Below are 20,354 nucleotides of genomic sequence, written 5' to 3'. Positions count from 1 at the left end.
AGATATTTCAACGCACGTGTATCTTTCAGGTTTTTTTAATGAAATACTTTCAACAAGGATTGTATTTAATTCTACTATCTCAGTTTTGAGAGAAGGGCCTTAATTAAAGAGTTAAATAATGACTTCTCTGTCGTTAGTCCCCTAGTAGTTCCCTACACTCTTCGAAGGAATGTTTGCTAGCTCTATAGCTCAACTGCAAAAGTGGCATTGGTGCTGCTCTCATTCCTTTTTTAGTTGTCGATCTAAATGTTCTGAAAAAGAAAAGAAAACAGAACCAAAACACCTATATATTGGACCGCAAGCAATATAAGAAAAATATATATAAATCTCTGCTTTCTGAGACGAAAAGACTGAAAAAAAAAAGAACTAAAAGGTGCTGTAAGATTACTACAATAGATAACAGCAGATATTTTACTGGTACCCCTCGACATTCATTTAGGTTTCCTTGTTTTCGAAACGACATGTTGGTACTTGTGTGCATCTACTCAGAGATCAATAACAACAACAACAACTTTGTTTTGAGATGATGATGACCAGCAGAATCGCAAAGTAGGGGCATCAATAGAATCGCTCACACATAGTATTGGCATGTAGCAGCTTTCGTTATAGGATTGAGTTAGGTGATATAACAAGTGGCTTTTACGGGAAGTGCTCACCTATTTGCGACTCCTCCGCTACGAGCCATTCAATATGTGTGACATTTCCGTTGACTTGATTGAAGAAATTGACGGGGATTTCAACAGTAACCTGAGTCTTCTCCGAAGAAGAATCACTCACTATTTCGATTTCCATAGACCGCGGAGGTGGTGCTGTAAGGGCAAGTGAACAAGTAAACTAGAAAGTTAAACATGAAACAACATCGAAGAACACATTTGAAGGAGTAACCCCGGCAAAGATGGGATTCAAGCGCGCTATGAACAAAGAACGACTCTCAGATAACCGAATTGTTTCTTCTTGAAGTATAAGTACAGAAAAAGAGACAAGGGTCACGTCCCAATAGGGCCTGCTTCTTCAGAGTATTGTTGGTCGAGCACACGACGACGTATTCTTTCCCGAAAGTTGTTTGCTTTGGTTAGGGCAGCTAAAGGAGCCCTGTGTCGGTGACCTACGAGACTGTTTTAGGTGCGCAAGCACAGTAGCTAATGCCAGACCAACGTGACGTTCATTAGTACCACGGCGTCCGAGGCCTCTGTTCGCCCTTCCTCCACACATTATCGCCGTCTGTCATCCCCTGTCCCGACGTTTACATCTTTTTTTCTTCTTCTGCTTTTTCGAACACGGTACATAAGTGCGGCTCCGTCGACCGACTGGACCAAGGCACGAAGTTTGGGATTGCACGACATCTCCTCTGCTATATAATGCGAAAGTCCAATATGTGTAGTCTGCGCACTGCCTTTTAACAATGCACAACAGGCGCGCCATACATCGGAAAATGCGGTAGATTTATCGCAGGAGCTTGTAGGCCCATGTGTGCGGCTTAGCTTAGAAATAACAATCTGGCCGACCACTACGGAATCTTACTTAATCTCGTAAGCTCTGATCTGTGCTCGAGATCTCGTGTTAAAAATATGATTTAAATAATATATTTGTGGGCACCTATGCCCCTTGGGATCCCCGTTGTCATTTCCACCAGCTGCCTAGTGAAGTTATCTAGTCTTTGCATTATTACGCGTACAAATGTTTAATGTTGTAATCGAAAGACCTGAACTTATTTCTTTTTGGCTACTGGTATTTCGACCAATGTAGCGAACACCTTAGGTCCCATTAAATTAGTCTGATTGGCAAGTCCATGCCACCACAATGGCAGAAAGTGAAACACCTACACGCCAAAAGCAGTGATAATTGTGTACCTGATTTGATTGTCCTGACGCAGAGTGCCGAGTAGTTTCCCACCACCTTGCCGTCCGGCTCGCTCCCGTTTGCGATTAGGTTGTACCCTGCCAGCCAAACCCAGTAGTACTGCTGCTGCTTAACAGGACTGAGAGTAAACAAACGCTGCAATTCGTAGTGAGGCTCACTGCAGCTTCGACTAGGCTCAGTGTCGCAGGTATCCACAGGGCAGACCCTGTATTCGTATCCGTCCAGCGGGCCGTTAAGAACTTTGGGAGACTCCCACTCAAGCGAAATATGTTTTTCTCCGTAAGCGGTCACTCTGAAGTTCCTCGGTGGGGAGGGTTCTGAAAATAAGAGTTACCGGTGCTCAGTAACTGAAGGACCATGTTCTGAATATGTCACGAGTGAAGCACCAGATGTTAAAAGCAGAATCGTTTCGACTAAGATCGGGCACTTCTTTGCATCACTGGCGAAATAGTTGATGACACCATTACTTCTGCAATGTTCGCAAAGGATGGTCGGTGTAGGTGGAGTAGGGAGTCTAGCAACCTAGGTCTCTGGTGACGGGCGCATTTTAAAGTTCCAATAATGTTCTCTAACGTGCCGCTATTCTGTGTGAGCACGGCAAGGCACATTCTGCGTGTGAAAAGTGTAATATTGGACGTACGCGCTGTGATACGCATTAAGAGTGAAAAAAGCCACAGACGGCGGGAACTCAAAAGACATTAATGTCTCTAGTAAGGAGTAAACTGTTGAAACAATCACAGATAAGAAGGTACTACAGAACATTACAACGATTTAGCTGGGCCATCCATGACTTGAAAACCCGAGACAATGTAGAGGACGATAACAGGCAAACTCGGTCTCAAGATTGAGACCGTGTTTGTACTAGTCTGTTATCATCCTCTACCTTGTCTCGAGTTCTCAAGTCATGGATCGTCACCACCAGCTCGCTTGCTACCTAACTTTCCTTTCGTTATTAGCTGGGCATTCGTCACGACTCAAGAGAAGCTCCATAACGACGTCAATATCACTGCTTGCTACGCACTGTACACACTCCTGTCTACTTCTTCGTGTGTCATCTCGTTCCCTGAAGCTCAAGCTATGCCACCGTCGTCGCACAGTACTCGCCAGAATAGCTTATCAACAAGTAGTTTGTCGCTCTCACAACTTTAGCTGTTACCGTGTAACACGGGTCAGAATGCGATTCAGTTATGAGTGTTAACTATAGACACTTCAAATCAGCTAGCTTGCTTACACTCTCTTACTTGACTGCTCTTAGTTTGAGGAGAAAGAACCTGAACCTGAAATGTTTACACTTCGAAAAATCCTGCACATACATACTGAAACATAGTGTGTACAAATGGAGAAATGAATACCATGAAATAAACTAACTCGATAATCGAACTCGATAACTCGAACAACAACAACAAAATAAAAAAATAAAACGCCCGGGGAGTTGTTCGCGTTTTTCTCTCTCCTTCGCAATCTATTTGACAGCACTGGCCGCAGCTTGTGCCGAAAGAGATACGTGCGCAGAATGAGCTTTTTTTTTTTTTTTTTTTTTTTTACCGAGTGCACAAGAGTGAGTCACGTAACCTCTGATGCAATGTTATTACCCATTGCTGCCATTACAGAGGAGGACTCGAAGTCGGCCGTATCGGTCGGAACGGGAGGCCGCTGGCTTCGACATAGAGGACGCTCTGACATGTTACAGCAGAGCGGTAACTTCCAAACAAGCAACACCGACGCAGCTTGAAGTTTCTGAGGTTTCCAGTGAGTATGCCAGTTAAGTAATGGATACACCACCGGTGTCCATAGTCAGTCACCAAGATACAGGTGAACTCCCATTGCGGCTTCGCTTGATAGCTTCCGATTTATCCTTCCAGTCGCTTCAGCGTAATCTGAATGTTTGGATAAAGGAGTCTGTCTACAGCCTAACATCTTGCAATTGCTACTCCGCTTTCGAAGTTAAAAATAGCTCTGACGGCGGATATAGAAAAGGCATTTCTTCAAATTCACGTTCGCCCAGATGATCCAGACGTGTTTCGATACTTGTGGCTGGAGCAGCCACCAAGTCCAGATGATTTTCCTGATGTTTCGCACGGAGTTCAAACGCTGAGGATGACGAGGATACCCTTTGGAGCGACTTCAAGCCCATTTCTCCTTTCTGCTACCATTCAGCATCACCTTGCCAGCGTAACTGGTGACTATGAGGCAACTGCGATAAAACTTAAGCAGTCATTCTACGTGGACGATGTGGTCACCTGAGCAGGTTCAGTAGAATAAGCGTGGGCTTTGTATCAAGAAGCACTGCAGATCATGAAAGAAGCTGGAATGAATCTTCACAAGTGGATGACTAATAACGAAGTTCTGCAGATGTTACTCAATGGTGAGCAGGAGCTTCACACCGAAATCACGAAAACGGGACCTCACCTGTTGAGTCAAGAGAAAATTCCAGGCGTATCTTGGGATAGAGATCAAGATAAGCTACAAGTCGTCCTGAAGTCCCTGTTCACTTTCTTTTACAAACAGCTCATACCAAGCGCTACATTCTTTTCTTTTAAAAATGAAGACGGTCCTGGCTATCCTAGTAATAATTCTTATACGCATATTAGCTTGCGCATACGGTTTTTAATTTATGGTCGACTGACTGAGACATTTATCTTAGATGTTCTTTCAGGCCTAAACGACCATCCTTCTCAAAGACTTTCTGAAGGTGTCATAGATCCTTTCTCAGTGTCCTCTTTGAGTAACCTTGGAATTATGTACCGTGTTACACGTTACAGGTGGGATGGTTTTATAACCATTCCCAGAAATCCGGGACACGGTTTCTTAAAGTTGGCTTGACCGGCGTACTCGCTGCCCTCCATTGAAGCAATGCATTCCACCTGGTTTTGTTAGAATAACTGTTGACGCTGAGCTTTAGAAAGAAAAGCCCACACATGGGTGTTGCTGTGAGGGGCCCATCGATGGTGTACTAGTGGAATGGAAGAGCGTCGCAGTTTTGTTCCTGGAGGACTTATTTTCGCCGTGTTGGCTTCAGGGCAGAATGCACTGGTGTGCTATTTTTGTTGTACTTGGCTAAAACAGTGGGTTCTCCAGAAAATGCGCATGTAGGACATGAAAGTTGAATTTGTCTTGTACGCTTTGCAACTTTGTGCGCTGTTGTGGGACGCTGCAATTTTGTTCCCACGACAAAAGAAGTATTGACCGCGACCTACTAGATTATAACGACCATGTCACAATCAGAAAACCCTATGAGGAGCCTGTCCGCACGTTCCGCCAGGGGCGCTACTGATCGGCACAACACGATTGGACGATGGAAATTTGAATTCTGAACGCGCAGAAGCGTGTGTACGACTACCGTAGCAGACGACAGCGATAGCCCCTATGAAAACGCGTAGAATGATGATGATAATTAACCTCAGAATGAAACATCTGTGGAACGTCTACCGCTTGTACAGAAATACTAAGGTAAGCTGAAGTACAAAGTATTGTAGAAGTTGAGGAAGCAATAACTGGGACGATCAGAAGCGCCACCGCTACCTTCCAAAAATGCGGCGCATAGAAGGGGTGCGCCTGACATGGTCGTTATAATCTAGTAGGTCGTGGTATTGACAAGCTCGGTGTGACTTGCGAAGCGTCTGTACCTTTATTCCTGGAAGGGGTAGGTACGGGCAGCGTTGGCTCAGTGGTAAAGATGTTGGTTACTTCTTTCGGGGGCCGTGGTTCGATCCGCGGTCGGCTCTGTTTTTTTTTTTTTTTTCTTCTTCCCTTTTTTTTTTGTAAAGGTAGTTAAACAGAGGTAGGTATGAGAATAACGGCAGGGCGAGAGCGTCAGAGTTTTGGCTTAATAATGCCGTACTGGACCTATGCCACACTGCCATGGCGTCCAGTTTGATTTAGTTGCCCTAATGCTGTGCGATCGCCTATGCAGTTAATATGTGAATAGCAGTTGACTTCCCCTTGCACTCTCACTTACTTCACCGCTACAGGAATCCCCGTTTTGCACAATACCACGCGCGTTTGTTGTAATGTAGATTATTGTCAATCATTTAAAATAAATTTCGGACTTGTGGCATAAACGGCCTTTCTTGACTGTAAAATCCAGGTCGATGTGACAACAGAATCAATTATGTGGGCCAACTTTGACGCGCTCTAATGGTAAGGGTATTTAAGATGAACGAATTACCACGCGTGTTTGTTGTAGCGTTGATACATGATACATTTACCATCAATTTCGGACCTGTAACGAATGCAAACATCTCAGGGAAAAAAGCTGTAGCTTAAACGTCCTTGTCCCTGTCCTTGTCCCTGTCAAGGTGGAACTCATCAAATTTTCATATTTAGAGGTGGACCTGACACGGAATCGTCGTGCGGGTACAATTTAACGCTCTCTAATGGCGAAGCTAATTGAAATGCACAGAGTGCCACACGTGTTTGTTGTAGTGTATGTGCCTGTCAATCATTTACCATCAATTTCAAACATGTGGCTTAAGCGTCCTTCGTTCCCTGTCAAGGCGGAGCTCATCAAATTTTCATTGACAGAGGTCGACCTGACACGGAATCGTCACGCGGGTACACTTTAACGCGCTATAATGGGGAAATTAATTGAAATGCACAAAGTGCCACGCGTGTTTGTTGTAGTGTAGATGCTTGTCCATCATTTACCATCAATTTCAAACATGTGGCTTAAACGTCCTTCGTTCCCTGTCAAGGCGGAACTCATCAAATTTTCATTCATCGAGATCGATGTGACGACGCAGTCCTGGTGAAAGCCAACTTGGACGCGCCCTAATGGAGAAACTAAATAGGATGCACGAAGTTACAAGCATGTTTTCTTGTAATGTAGATTTTTTAATGTAATGTATATCGAACTTGTGGTTTAAACGTTCTTTGTTCCCTGTAAAGACACAACTCACCAAATTTTCATTCGAGGTCAAATGACGACGGAACCAATTATGCGGGTCAGCTTTGACGCGCTCTAATGGTAATTGGAATTAAAGTGAAAAAATTCCTACGCATGCTTTTCGCAGTGTAGATACATTTCAATCATTTAACATAAATTCCGGACATGTGGCTTAAGCTTCCTTTATTCTCTAACTCGCCAAATTTTTCGTTCTCATGCAGCATTGTGCAAGGCCGTAACCTCCTTACGGGTTAACTCGTTCTAATAGCAAAATAATGAATAGGTTAAAAATACCATGCGTGTTTATTGTCATATACATGGTGTCCCCGCTAAATGTGACCATATTTTTTAAAAGTATATTTATCACTTTTTCTGAGATGAAATCTATTGCAATATATCATATGCTGAAGGACGATCTCTAGGTAGGCATTAGGAGACTCCTAAGGCAATATGTTAATTAAGTTTCAATAATTAACTTTTTAATTATGAATGCTACGAAGTTGTTCCAATGAGAACATCTGACCTCTTCGGTAACTAAATACCAAAGCCCTTTTCAGAACAAAAATTCGTTAGATAGATCGTTCGCAGAAAAAAAAAATCGTGAAGGAACACCATTTTTTCTTTATTACACATCTCTAGAGTCGCGTCTTTCCTTCGCCCCCAACACGAGAGAATGAAAGAGCACACTATCGCCTCCTGCGTCCGTGAAAAAGATAAAAAAAACGGAAAATGCAGCTCAAGATAAGGGCAGCTCCGATAGAGTCACCCGATACATTTGTTTTTGTTTTCTTTCCGCAAGTTAAAGCCAATCTTCGACGCATGAGTCGGCATTGTGCTCTTTCACTCTCTCGCATCGGGGGTCAACGAACGACGCTTTTTTCAAGACGCACAATGAACAAAATAAAGAAAAAAAAGTGTTTCTTTACGAATTTTTTTCATATGATATATCGAACAGACTTTTGTTCTGAAAACGGCTTTGGTATCTGGTGACCGAAGAGATCAGATTTTCTCATTGGAACAACTTCGTAGCTTTTCTAATTAAAAAGTTACTTATTGAAAGAATTAAGACATTGCCTTAGGAGTCTGCTAATGCCCTCCTAGGGAATGCCCTTCAGCATACGCTATATTGCAATTGATATCATCTCAGAAAAGTGATAGATAAAAAAATATGGTCACATTTAGCTGGGATACCCTGCATACAGGGTACGTGAAGTAAGACTGAATGAATTTGATGAAATACGCGAATGACTTCCTTTTTCGCAAAAGGCGTTCAATATATCTATTCTGGACGCGACCAATTCAAAGGTGGTGGCGTATAAACAAATAGCGCACCCGTTAACTAATGTTCCCGATTAATCATTATAATTAGTGAAAATACGTTGACTGCGTAACCGCAAAGATGTAGAGCATAACCCTGAGGGGCCTACCATGCAAGAACCGAAATAACAGAGCCTTTTTGCGCTCTAGTAAAAAAATGTGCGAACATACAAAATAATTGAACACGATGCGGGTTTTGCGGCAATTTCTCCTCTCCTTGTCTCGGTGTCACCACTTCTCAACTGACAACAGGTTGTTCCTGAAATCATGGAACAGCCCGCTTTGTCCCTGGAGTGAGGGAAATAGCGATGTTGTTTCTCAGTCTACATTATCATAAAACGTGCCGTACTTGATTTTCTTTCTGTCGTTATCTCGTTTGATCTGCACAACACAGTTCGCGATGTGATGTGATAAACGTCACGCAATAAAACTACAAATGCATTACTGTAAAAAACAACAACAAAAAAACTCGCAGATAACAAAAACACAATCACCCATTCCGCTGCTCAATAAATGTCTACGTTGTATCAGATTTGAACCAGAGAAAACAACGAGGACGCTAGGAAGCGAGGGGCCCCATGTTTTTAGGAACAGCGTAATGTCAGTATCGTCAAACGGTGACAGTGAGGGTGATAGGAAAGAGCGGCTGCCCGAACTCGCGCAACTCTCGACGATAGTGCATTTTCGCTCATTTTTTAAGGACACAGAGAAGTGTTACTGTTTCGATTCCTGCTGACTAGACTTCTCAGGGTTGTGCTCTCCAAATTTGGAATTGCGCGCAAATTTGGAATTATGAAGATTCATTACAAAATAATTAACGGCCGCACTAATTACATTGATACGACACATGCCGTCCACAACTATTGCACTCGAGTACATTGTGTTGCTTGGGCATCTCTCTTCCTTTTGTCTTTGATTCGAGCGCCTATTTGAGCAACACCTCCAGGATATGGAAAAGGCCTGTGCCTTGCGTCACACTGGAAGGCTTGCTGTTACCATAGTGGATGCTGCCATGAAGTAAGTGAAAGAACGAACGAGAAGAAAGCTCGAAGCAGGTCGCAGGCCTCCATATAGGTGACGTAAGCGTGCATGCCCGACATTATTTAGGAAGTGTTGGTTTTCCGATCACTTTTTTGTGCCGAACGTGACTCTGCTTTCACCTCTAGATTTTCTGAAATTAAGCAGTCTTCCGCTTGTTTATTTTCTTATTTTTATTTCTCTAAGGGAGGGAGTTGATAACCGACAAGCATTCTTGATGGTGCCGGGAGGAGACTAACACGCAAAATTTTGAATTAAACATTGAAATCTCCTCATGATAAGGTCAAGAACAAACTGAAGCGTACGATACAGTGATCATGGAGTAACAAGGTGCAATAACAAAATGAGGTGCAGTTACTGAATTCGCTTTCTTAGCTTATAGAGCATAATTTCTTTTCAGCATAATGTCGGATAATTTCTGGGGTTTCCCTCAGACGCTGTCACACATACGCCGGCACATTTCTCTCAGAAATCGCCCCATGACACACATTGGTCATCGTCGAAGGCATCCCCATTCCCCACAGAGAGAACAAAAAATGGACCAGGGCTAGTCTTACAAGTGGCAATCACCCCGTTCCACACGCTACGAGCAGCAGCCCACAATTCTGAGCAGCAGCACAGCGAAGAAAAGTTTGGCAAAGCTTATCAGAGCTGATTCATATCTTTTTCATTCTGCGCTGGGCAATTGCTGCTGATAGCCGGGCTCCGCTCGCGATATCTGATGTACAAATTCCCTTCCTCGTCTGCCCACGTCTCTTTCCATCTTCCTTCCTCGTCGCCGCATACTTTTCTTTCAAGTTGGCTTTCTTACACGTTCTTCTGCTATTAGGCAGGGCCTGAATCAGAGGAGGTGTCCCTGAATTCTGGTCATGTGAGTGGGTAGAACTGTATACAGGGTGTCCCAGAAAACGTGTCATTGAATTATAATAAAAAAACTACACCACCTAGAGTCATGCGGTCAACGGTATTTGTTCTTACTGGGTTTTTGCCACCTCCTCATGTGAATGTCGTGTAACGTAAGTTTAATTATGTAAATTTTTGCGAGCTTAAGTCGGAAATTTGCCTAGTAAAGGTCACTTTTTTACCCCACCAATGTGAATAGCGTGTCTAATTTACTCAAATTAATGATAATTGACAGGGATATTCAGGAGCTATCCCATCGGAAAAAACAGCCGAACATCATGCTCTACGGAGGTCGCACAGAATAGCGCACGATGAATTTTTCAGCGCAATCTGTGTCAGTCCGACGAAAGGAGGTTGGAAACCCAGCCCACCCCGGCATCGCAGAAAGAGATAACGCAGACATGGCTTATCACGTCCGACTTTCGCTGGGACAATGCTTTCCCTCTCCAAATTTTAGGAACTGTTACTTTTTCTACTCTCACTCTGTGGGCTGGCTTCGGAACCTCCTTTCGTCGGACTGCGAGCGATTGCGCACAGAAAGACATCGCGCGTTATGGTCCGCTGCTCCGAAAAGCATGATATTCGGCTATTTTTTCCGATGGGATAGCTCGTGAATATCACTGTCAATTATCATGAATTTGAGTGAATTCGGCACGCTCTTCATATTGGTGGGGTAAAAAAGTGACCTTCCCTTGGCAAATTTCTGAGTTCAGTTCGCAAATATTTGCATAATTAAACTTGGGGTACATGACATTAACTTTACAAGGTGGCAAAAACCTAATAGGAACAAATGCCCTTGACCGCATGATTCTAGGTGGCGTAGTTTTTTTTTATTATAATACAATGACACGTTTTCTGGGACACCCTGTATATGCATATTTTCCATATTTAGAGGTGGCTGATATCGGCATCATTCCCCTCGTTTCTGTATCATTGCTGTGTCATTGTTTAGTGTGCCTTGGCGGCTGAACTTCGACTTGGCCGGTTAGGGCCAGACATCGAAAAATACGGGAAGAAACGAAGGAATCGGTGGTCGCTCAGACCGGGAAGAGAGACGAAGCTGGTGAGCAATACGTTGTTTTCCCTATCATTTGCAACGGACGTTAAGGTGGCGATGTTGTGATCGTGTTCCTGTACAAACCAACAGTGCGCGGTTTGGAAACATAGATCAACTACAAAATGCCCTCATTACAGTGATGGGTATCTAATCAGTCAGTGCTTCACGATCTTTTACAGAATAGAGCGCTACAAGATACACTCTCTGAGCAGCAAGATAGCTGTACTAATAATTAGTCCACCCGTCAGGAATAATAACAAAAAAGAGGTCAATAAATGATCATAAACACACAGAGGAAAACTACCTGACGTCATGTGGGTCAATGACTCCACTAAGCCTTAAACAGCTCCACCGCCCACAGGTGATAAAGTATATCCAAAGGCAAAACAGTCATTCGACTCCAAAAAAAGGAGGTATGTATATGTCAGGTTTAGACTCCTCCTAAGAGAATCAACTGTGACTCCCTTTCCTCTCAGAGTATATGAAGAAAGTTGTCCTCTTACTGCCGACTGCTGTCTTGGTAACAAGAACGCTAGCTTCTCCAGTGTGGTTGACGCCCTTCTTGTCAGTGTACCGTAATCCCAGAGTCACGTGTACAGGGCTGTAAGGCTTTAGACCAGAAACTATGTATATCCCTTCTTGACTTTCGTTTTCTTGCACTTCGTCTTCTTGGAGCACTCCGTCTTTCAGGCTCCATGTGATGCTGACGTTGTAACCACAATTAGCAACGTTATCCAATCGATTCATTCTCCAGTTGATGGTGACCTGCGTGGGCTCTGGAGTCACTTTCACGACATCAAACTTCGGAGGGGCTGCAAGGGAAAGCACATGCTTCAATCGCAGGAAGATACTGATTGTGTTTCGCTGCTGGAGATATCAACGAAAAGAATGTAGTTACGCCGTATAACGTCAACGGAGTTCTCATCATTTACAAGGAGGGATTCGTAACTTTTCGTTTTCTTTTTCTGTCTATTTTTGTTTTCTTGTTGCATGAGGAGCCATCCCATGTAAGTTCAGTGGTAGAGACGGAGATTCGCCGTTGGGCTTAAGCGCATAGTCTGGGCCGTCCACTCTGTGTGACATTTTAGAATTGTACCCTATTTTGAGTTACGCATAGACGCCGTATAAAACATCTAGTCTATCGAAACCTTCTATTTCATTTAATAAACGCCACAAAAAGGTGCCTCATTACACATTTTCTTTTCGTTGAACGGCAGGCGCCCATTCCTGACATCACTGCTTGCAGGATTTGTTGACTTGTACATCTTTGCATAATAATAGACCCAACCGCGGTATTTGGTTCTTGTATAAGTGCATTCTTGGTATGCTTCTCTGCCTTGAGATGACCTCTTCTATCCATTTCCCCGGAAGATAACCCCGTAGTCTTTTTGATTCCAGATTTTGCCAGTGCTTCTCTTCTTTGTCACTGATGGCGGTTTCTTATTAGAAATGTTTTCCACGCGTTGGCAATTATAATGGTGAGGTATGTGTTCTTTACGGATGACGGATTTAATTGTTAATTGTCGGTGTTGTCTTTTCTTTGCCTGTGTCATTATTTAGGCGTCCTGCTGTTCATGGGCACACAAAATAAAGTTTGAAATTGATATCACAGGGATTCGCGGTCGAAAGAGACCAAAGACTGTTTTCACGCATGGTAACACTCCCAGTAAGCGTTATGGCGATCTGTTCTGAAATGCGCTGCACGCTTAAAGGGTCGTGAATCATGATGCCGGAAAATGTCGACAAACGAGAAATCTCAGACAGTTGATATACACTCACTGCAGGCTGCAACAAGTTCCCTCTTCGTTAGTAGGTGCCCGTTCGTCGTTCTTGATGATGCACAGAGCTGTAAACAATATTTTTCATAGTGTTATATTACGCACGTTCCCAGAAAAGAACACATGGAATTGTACTGCTTAAGCTCATTTCTATGTCAGTGCATATGCTTCACCACTTGTAACAGGTCCTTAAACCTAAAGAAGTGCAGCCTACTGCACGAAAGTCTTGTTTTTAATGTATACAGCAAACAGTTGATGCTCTTAACCGTCTTTGTTATTTTTGATTAGTGCAGCTCCATAGCTCCACGGTGAAATGCTGTATTAATCAATCAAGTCAAGCACCACTTCGGACTCATACATCATGTTTCATTTCGTATTATCAAACAACGTGACTTTAAATCTCAAAACTTCACAATATTTGATTTCGTAAAGATATACACAAGGTTTTATTTTTTATTTTGATTCCGTGCTAGCGCTGCAAAGCAACTGTGGCTATGAGCGGCGTACAGATGTAAACATATGGAGGGAGGACAGCAGGAAGGAGTGAGGCACGGGGGTGGGGTTAGTATGCGTCCCAGGCCGACTTCAGGGGGGACTGCGCGGACATTCCTCTGGAAAGTCTTCGGAAAACCACCTCAGACAGCACTGCCGGTGGTACGATTCGAACCAACCGCCTCCCAGTCTTCAGCATGACCTTGGCTACCACCAACGAGTGGGACGCCAAAGTCGTATGTCCTTGTATGTATTACACGACAGCGTTTTCGAAAAGATTTCGAACTACTAGTATGTCCGTGTGGGGGAGATATATTTATTAGGAAAAATGAAAGGAAAGGTCGTGGGTTCCTCAATGACATCCACACTCAATGGCATTACAAACATGCACTACTTTCTTTCGCAGGTTTTAGAGCTCAATAATTGCAACGGGTACCTCCACCGTATAGGTCAAGCGGCACGTTTAAATTCGTTTCTGCCCCCAATACGCGCTGTGGAAAAAGCATGTCTACGTGCGATGAAAACCAGGTCTAAAATGAAACGAGGCAGCTTTTGAAGACCGTTGGTGGCGTGAGAGTAATGCTGTGGCACCTACCGGAATCAGTAGCCGCATTACATGATTCAGAATGACATCCATGGATTGGTTCGATAGATACGCTTCTTTGGAGACCAGTTCATCATCAATTTGCTAAAACAATCTAAGGATATCATTCTTTCATATACAAGGGAGGCTCATGATGAATGTTCGTGTAGTATTTGACATAAAGTTAAACATGATTTTGAGTTCCGGTTCTGCTATGTACCTTCGCAACATTCAAAAGAAGATTTCCAATCCATCACTCAGGCAAACATTCCTGGCGCATAATTTATGTACAATTTCCGATCATTTCTGAGCCAAAAGTGCACTAAGGACTAATGCCCAACATTTTCTTGTGCTATTTTCCTTCCGCTGCATTCGTTCCTTTCCCTTCGGGACAAACAAAGCTACTCTCCTCAGGGGGTCCACTTCTCTAGCTAGCCTAGCTAGCAGTTTTGAAGGCGGCTCACGCTTTCCTAATGAAACCAAACCTGAGTGCTTCCGGCAGCCTTCTGATATCGAGAGTACAGGATCTAACAACAAAACCAGATTCTGAAGACGAGCTACCTTACGGAACGAAGGACTCTAACACACTGCTGCCTGCGTACGCGTTGCACCCTGGGCGCTTCTTGACGTAGGAAAGAGATAACTGTCGAATGGGTTTCATTTTCGCTCACCTTGACACGTTTTAACGTTGATGCACTAACGATACGCTCGTGGATCCTGCTTGAGCCAATAAGAAGCTACAGGGCCCTATTAGAAAATATGAAAACCGATAGCGTGTCGACGTAAGGCAAAAGTTGCACCGAAAGATAGCCCATTGGCCAGCTATCCAAAGACGACCTTTTCGTACTTGCAAAAGGAATTTTGAAATGAAATGATTGTCTGAAATTGGGCAGAAGCTTCTCTTACGAACAGAAACAGGGATCGGAAAGGAAGGTAAACATTTAGAAGAACGAGCCCAAATGTCATGTTTTCAGAGACCGAATTCATGCCATCGCGCTCCATGTGCCTCACGGTGCATTATCCCAAAATATTTGCTGTGTTCTTTTTGCATTTGAAGCAGAAATACCATCAAAATCATTTCTAGTTTTGACAATGTTTGTGTATTCTGCAATGTATCTGGGAGCATCTCTCCCCGTCTCCTCAGAACAAGTGCTATGCACTGCCGCGAAGAGAAGCCGCTGCAATCACCTTTATGCCAGCCGGCCCCGGTGGCCACAAGTGGCTGCCGCCTCCTAGTATATCGGAGAGAGGGAGAGGGAATGCCAATACCGAAATCCTGTTTCATTCCGCTTAAATCCTCATGTTCGTGCATATCGACAAGTGGCTGTTGGTGCTGCTTTCCCCCCTGTATTCGCATTACACGATGACGACCAGTACGCCGTCGATGACCCGAATCCCAAGGACAGTTTCAGTTGAAGGCGAAGAATATGCCGAATTCATATTTTTTAGCTCGGTAGAAAAAAAAATATGTAGAAAGGGAGTCAGAATGATGTAAAATGTGCCCTATATAAGAAACCAGTGCGGGGGACAGCTTCTGGGGTTGACTCCCGAAGCCTTTTGCGAGCGCTTTATTTGGAACCGACTTGGAGCGCTACTTGAGCTGTTGGTTTTAGAGATACACAGACATTTGTTAAAGAGGTTAATATATCAGACGGCTGCGAAGTTGAATAAAAGTAAAATAATAAGACGTGGACGACAGATTACAGGAGAGTTAACAGAAACGAATTTATTTATTGTTTTTTTTTGTCCTAACAAAGACAGTGCTACTGTCGAAACATCGACCGTTCTTTTAAACGTTTCATAGCATATTATAATCTATGTGTTAAATTACCCATTAAATAAATTAGTTTTTGTTAACTTTCCTGTAATCTGTCGTCCACGTCTTAGTATTTTACTTATATATATATATATGTTTACAATTTCAATTTCATCGTGCACTCCCAGCCGAGGACAGCTGTTTCGCTCTACTTGGAGCTCGTCAGCCCGGCGCAGGGAAGTGACACGATCTTGGATCGGCGCTAACAGTGCGTCTCGGCGAGACGTCAATGTTCCACGGTGACGGCGCCACCTGTGGAGGCCGCAGTGCAAACCAGCAAGTACATATACAAAGGCTTCGGCTATTTTTCCTTTGTATATATACAGGGTGTCCACGCTAAGTGTGAACAGATTTTTTAAAACTATATATAACACTTTTTCCAAGATGAAATCAATTGCAATATAGCATATGCTGAAGGCCATTCCCTAGCAGGGCATTAGCAAAGTCAAAAGGCAATGTCTTAATTAACTTTCATTAATTAACTTTTTAATTATAAAAGCTACAAAGTTGTCCCAATGAGAACATCTGTTCCTTTCGGTCACCTGATGAGCCGTTTTCAGATCAAAAATCCGTTCGATAGATCGCCCGCAAAAAATTCGTGAAGGAGCCCCATTTTTTTTCTTTATTTTGTTCATTGCGCTTCTTAGAAGACGCATATTTCCTTCATCCCCAACGGGAGAGGGGGAAGGAGCACAGTGCCGCCTCCTGCGTGGAAGATGTGCTTTAAGTTGCGGAAACAAAACAAAAACAAATGTATCGGGTGACTCTATCGGAACTGGCCTTATCTTGGGTTGCATTTTCTGTTTCCTTTTAATCTTTTTCCAGGACGCGAGAGGCGATAGTGTGCTCTTTCTCCCTCTCACATTGGGGGTGAAAGAAAGACGCGTCTTCTAAGAAGCGCAATGAACAAAATAAAGAAAAAATGGCGTTCCTTTTGCGGGCGATCTATCGAACGGATTTTTGTTCTGAAAACGGCTACGATATCAAGTGACCGAAAGGAACAGATGTTCTCATTGGGACAACTTTGTAGCTTTTATAATTAAAAAGTTAATTAATGAAAGTTAATTAAGACATTGCCTTTCGACTTTGCTAATGCCGTGCTAGGGAGTGCCCTTTAGCATATGCTATATTGCAATTGATTTCATCTTGGAAAAAGTGTTATATATATTTTTACAAAATTTGTTCACACTTAGCGTGGACACCCTGTATATATATATATATATATATATATATATATATCATAGAAGAGGTTAATGTCTCACGGTCACGTTACTTACACATTTGTGCTACATGATGATTCGTGTTTTATTGGCGCATAGGTGACTAAGGCCCTAAACATCTTTGCTACGTACAGTTCATTTTTTAGAAAAATGTGAACGTGACAGGCTCCAGAAAAAGGCAACATTTTAGACCGCGTACCTGCGCAACGGTTCGTTCCTCAGCACTCAGATTGACATCATTCGACAGCCCGTGAAATTTCCTTTCCTAGATTATAAGACTAGTATACGCCACTAATCCACGTCTTTCGTCAGATGCGTCCAAATGTGCAATTGTCACGTGTCTTATCCCAGGGTTAAAGTGGCAAATTCCAGTCTTCGTTGTTTATACCGTCATGTTGTGCAAGGGAAAGAAGCAAACGCGTCATGTGAAAATGCTCATGGCAGTTCGAATGATGGCGCGATTGTCCCAGATTTGTCAAAAGTAAACGAAATACATACATGCACGCCATTTTACACTACATTTACTTTTTACTTACTTTACTTCAAGACACTACATTTTACTTTCACACATGCAGATAGCCTATGCCAGGTTGCCCGGCTCCCTCCATACGGAATACACTTAAAAATATTTTTTCCTGTTACTTCAGCACTTTCGAACCGACGGGACATCTTCAACATCAGCCCTGATCGGCGATGATGGAACGATATATATATATATGAAGCGATGGAGCGATATATATATATATATATATATATATATATACTGTATATATATAAATGTATAACTGGGTACAGATGGACGTGAAAACAAATAGACAACAAGTAACGAAGAGACTTGGGAGGCCGTATAAAGGTTAAAAACACTTGCTACTTTTATTACATTCATAATTAAGGGGGTACTAGAAATAGATTTACAGTTAGGGGTCGACGTTTCGGCAGTCAGCGCTGCCTTCAACGGGACCAGGAGGTGTTTTTAACCCTTATACGGCCTCCCAAGTCCCGAAGTCTCTTCATTACTTGTAGTCTATATATGTGTATATATATATAATAAACTTCAATAGAACTCCAAATCCTTCCTGAGAAAACTGATTCATTTCACATCGAAGTCCCTTTTCAGAAATAGGAATCAAGCTGAATCCAGATCCACTGCAAAGACGCAATTTGCGTAATTTGGAATTTAGACCATGCGCATTAATTGGCCGCCAATCAAATTCAGTGCTCGGCCAGCAGGCGAAACGGCACTCCGTGAAATCGGGTGGGGGATCGTGCTGAAGAATGAGTGCATAATCAGTAGAAAAGGAATTGAAGGTATTGGGGAAACATGCAACAGCGATCTGTGCACTATTTGGCCATCATGTTTTGATGCCTCAAAATGAAATCAGAGGACAATTATTGAAACTTCTTCGTTTGTACCGCAAAGCAGAACTAGACACCGTCATTATCCGTTTTCCGGCCCTATTCTCATGGCAGAAAACATACCTCACGTGCAACGTGGACGTTACATGTTTTGTTTCAGCACACAAATGGAGAACATAGCGTCATTACAACGTATAATATACGTTCACCTTTTGTTCACCTTAACGCAGCCGCATATAACGATGAGTATACTAAGAAACTAAATTTACTTACCACGCACAAGAACAGCGCAGAGATATTGAGGAGGTTAGCCTTGTTTCCCATATCTCTCGCAGTGCCGTTAATTATTCTTGCCGGACGCATGTGCCGCGAATGAGCTTTTATTCCCCGAGACAACCATTCTCATACGGTATCTCCAAGTACACATATCACCTGGCTTCCACATATATCTTCTACGATAGCAGTGAATTAACAATACAATCAGAAAACAATAATGGCGTTCTTTACTGAATAGGTTGTGCGTCAATAATGGTGTTAGCTCCACGAGGCGACTGGGGCCTTGAGCGGCGTACAGACGCGGTGAGGAGACAGCAGGAATAGTGGGGGACAGCGGGTTTATTGTGTGTCCTCGGCCGACTTCAGGGGAAACTGTACGGACATTCGTCTGGAAAATATCCGTAAAATGCAGTTAAAACCTCATGCGGTACAGCTGGTGGTAGGATTCGAACCTACTTCATCCAAGACTTTAGCACGATATGTTTGTGTCCAGCAACGTGCGGACGCTTTATGAGACTAGTCTCATGTAATCTAGTTCATGCACAATGTACTCATGTCCATCGCCTGGTTTACAACGTTTGGGTAACCCCTATGCACAGTGACGGCCAGTAGTTAACTAGATGTAGTTAAACTACTAGTTAAACTACTTGATTGTAGTTAAAAAGTAGTTATCAACTACTTGGAGAAATGTAGTCTGCAACTACTAGATAAACTACTATTTCGAGTAGTTAACTACAGTAGTTAGGTTACTGCAGGCGCCAACTACTTCCGATTTTGCCGCAAGCTTTACGGCACTATTGTGCTTCCAATTTTTACCTCGAGCTACTTGTTTGATGAGAACGGAAGTACAGAGCAATTGTGCCGTGCATGTGTACTAAATCTTCGCTTTTATAACTGCTTGTGATTCATATTTAGGTGTCTAAGAACGCTATAGAATGGGATTGGTGTTGATGGACAACGTTAAGTAGTTATAGATGTAGTTAAACTGCATTGCAGTAGTTAAAGAAGTAGTTTTAGCTATCTCCACTGAAAAGTAGTTGAACTACTAGTTAAACTACTCCATTGCAAAGTAGTTAGTAGTTATAGTTAAGCTACTGTAGAAGTAGTTAGTGGCCATCACTGCCTATGCATGATGGTCATGACATGTTCAGCGATGCATTGCCCTAATGTTCTAACCATTTGGCGTTCTTCGTTGTTTCGCTTTGGTGATTTAGATCTAATAAAGTGTCCCTTCGTATCATTTTACATATACTGATGACGATATGCATCATTTTGTATATACTGGTGACGATATGTATCATTTTGTATATGGTGTTGACGATATGTATCATTTTCTGTATATCGGTGACGAGAATATCGTTTCACTTTCTGCGTTTTCCGGTTTATACCTCGCCGAAACTTGCTGGCAAGAGCTGTTATGGACAGGGTTATAAATTGGGATGTTTTTTGTGACATTAAACTCGATAAAACAAACAGTGAAGGGCGACACCTAAAAGACGACACAGGCACAGCACTTTCAGCTGTGCTGTCAGAGCTGTGTCTCTGCTTGCTGCAACAGAACAGTGTCACGTACAGTGTCACAACAGTGTCATGTATCGTCTTTTAAGTGTAGCCCTGCTCTGGGGTTTTATCGATTTCACTGCCATGGACACACAACAAAATAAAGGTTTTCATTCACTTTGCTCTGGTGGTTTGTGTGTCATATGTATACAAGGCATCTTATGATTGAAGCTAATACCGGTAATTTGGTGCTCGAAGATGTCCCAGTTTGTG

At 42.9% G+C, this 20,354-nt stretch overlaps 1 protein-coding gene across 2 annotated transcripts in view; it reads right to left on the bottom strand.

The window, feature by feature from the left end:
- LOC135383241 (phosphatidylinositol phosphatase PTPRQ-like) overlaps positions 1 to 18,683 on the bottom strand; it is a 31,173-nt gene extending 12,490 nt beyond the window's left edge. For both annotated transcript variants that reach the window (XM_064612782.1, XM_064612783.1), the window contains exons 1-5: positions 18,579 to 18,683; positions 12,840 to 12,906; positions 11,564 to 11,872; positions 1,851 to 2,177; positions 657 to 809 (exon numbers count right to left, since the gene is read on the bottom strand). In XM_064612782.1, coding sequence (XP_064468852.1) covers positions 657 to 809; positions 1,851 to 2,177; positions 11,564 to 11,872; positions 12,840 to 12,906; positions 18,579 to 18,668 — 946 coding nt within the window. In that variant the 5' untranslated portion in view covers positions 18,669 to 18,683. The remainder of the gene's footprint in view (positions 1 to 656; positions 810 to 1,850; positions 2,178 to 11,563; positions 11,873 to 12,839; positions 12,907 to 18,578) is intronic.
- Positions 18,684 to 20,354: the final 1,671 nt, after the last annotated feature.

This window comes from Ornithodoros turicata, chromosome 2 (genome assembly GCF_037126465.1).
Source record: "Ornithodoros turicata isolate Travis chromosome 2, ASM3712646v1, whole genome shotgun sequence".
Classification (NCBI taxonomy): Eukaryota; Metazoa; Arthropoda; class Arachnida; order Ixodida; family Argasidae; genus Ornithodoros; species Ornithodoros turicata.
The sequence above is the reverse complement of the archived record's forward strand: the minus strand, read 5'-3'. Positions and strand labels throughout refer to the sequence as shown.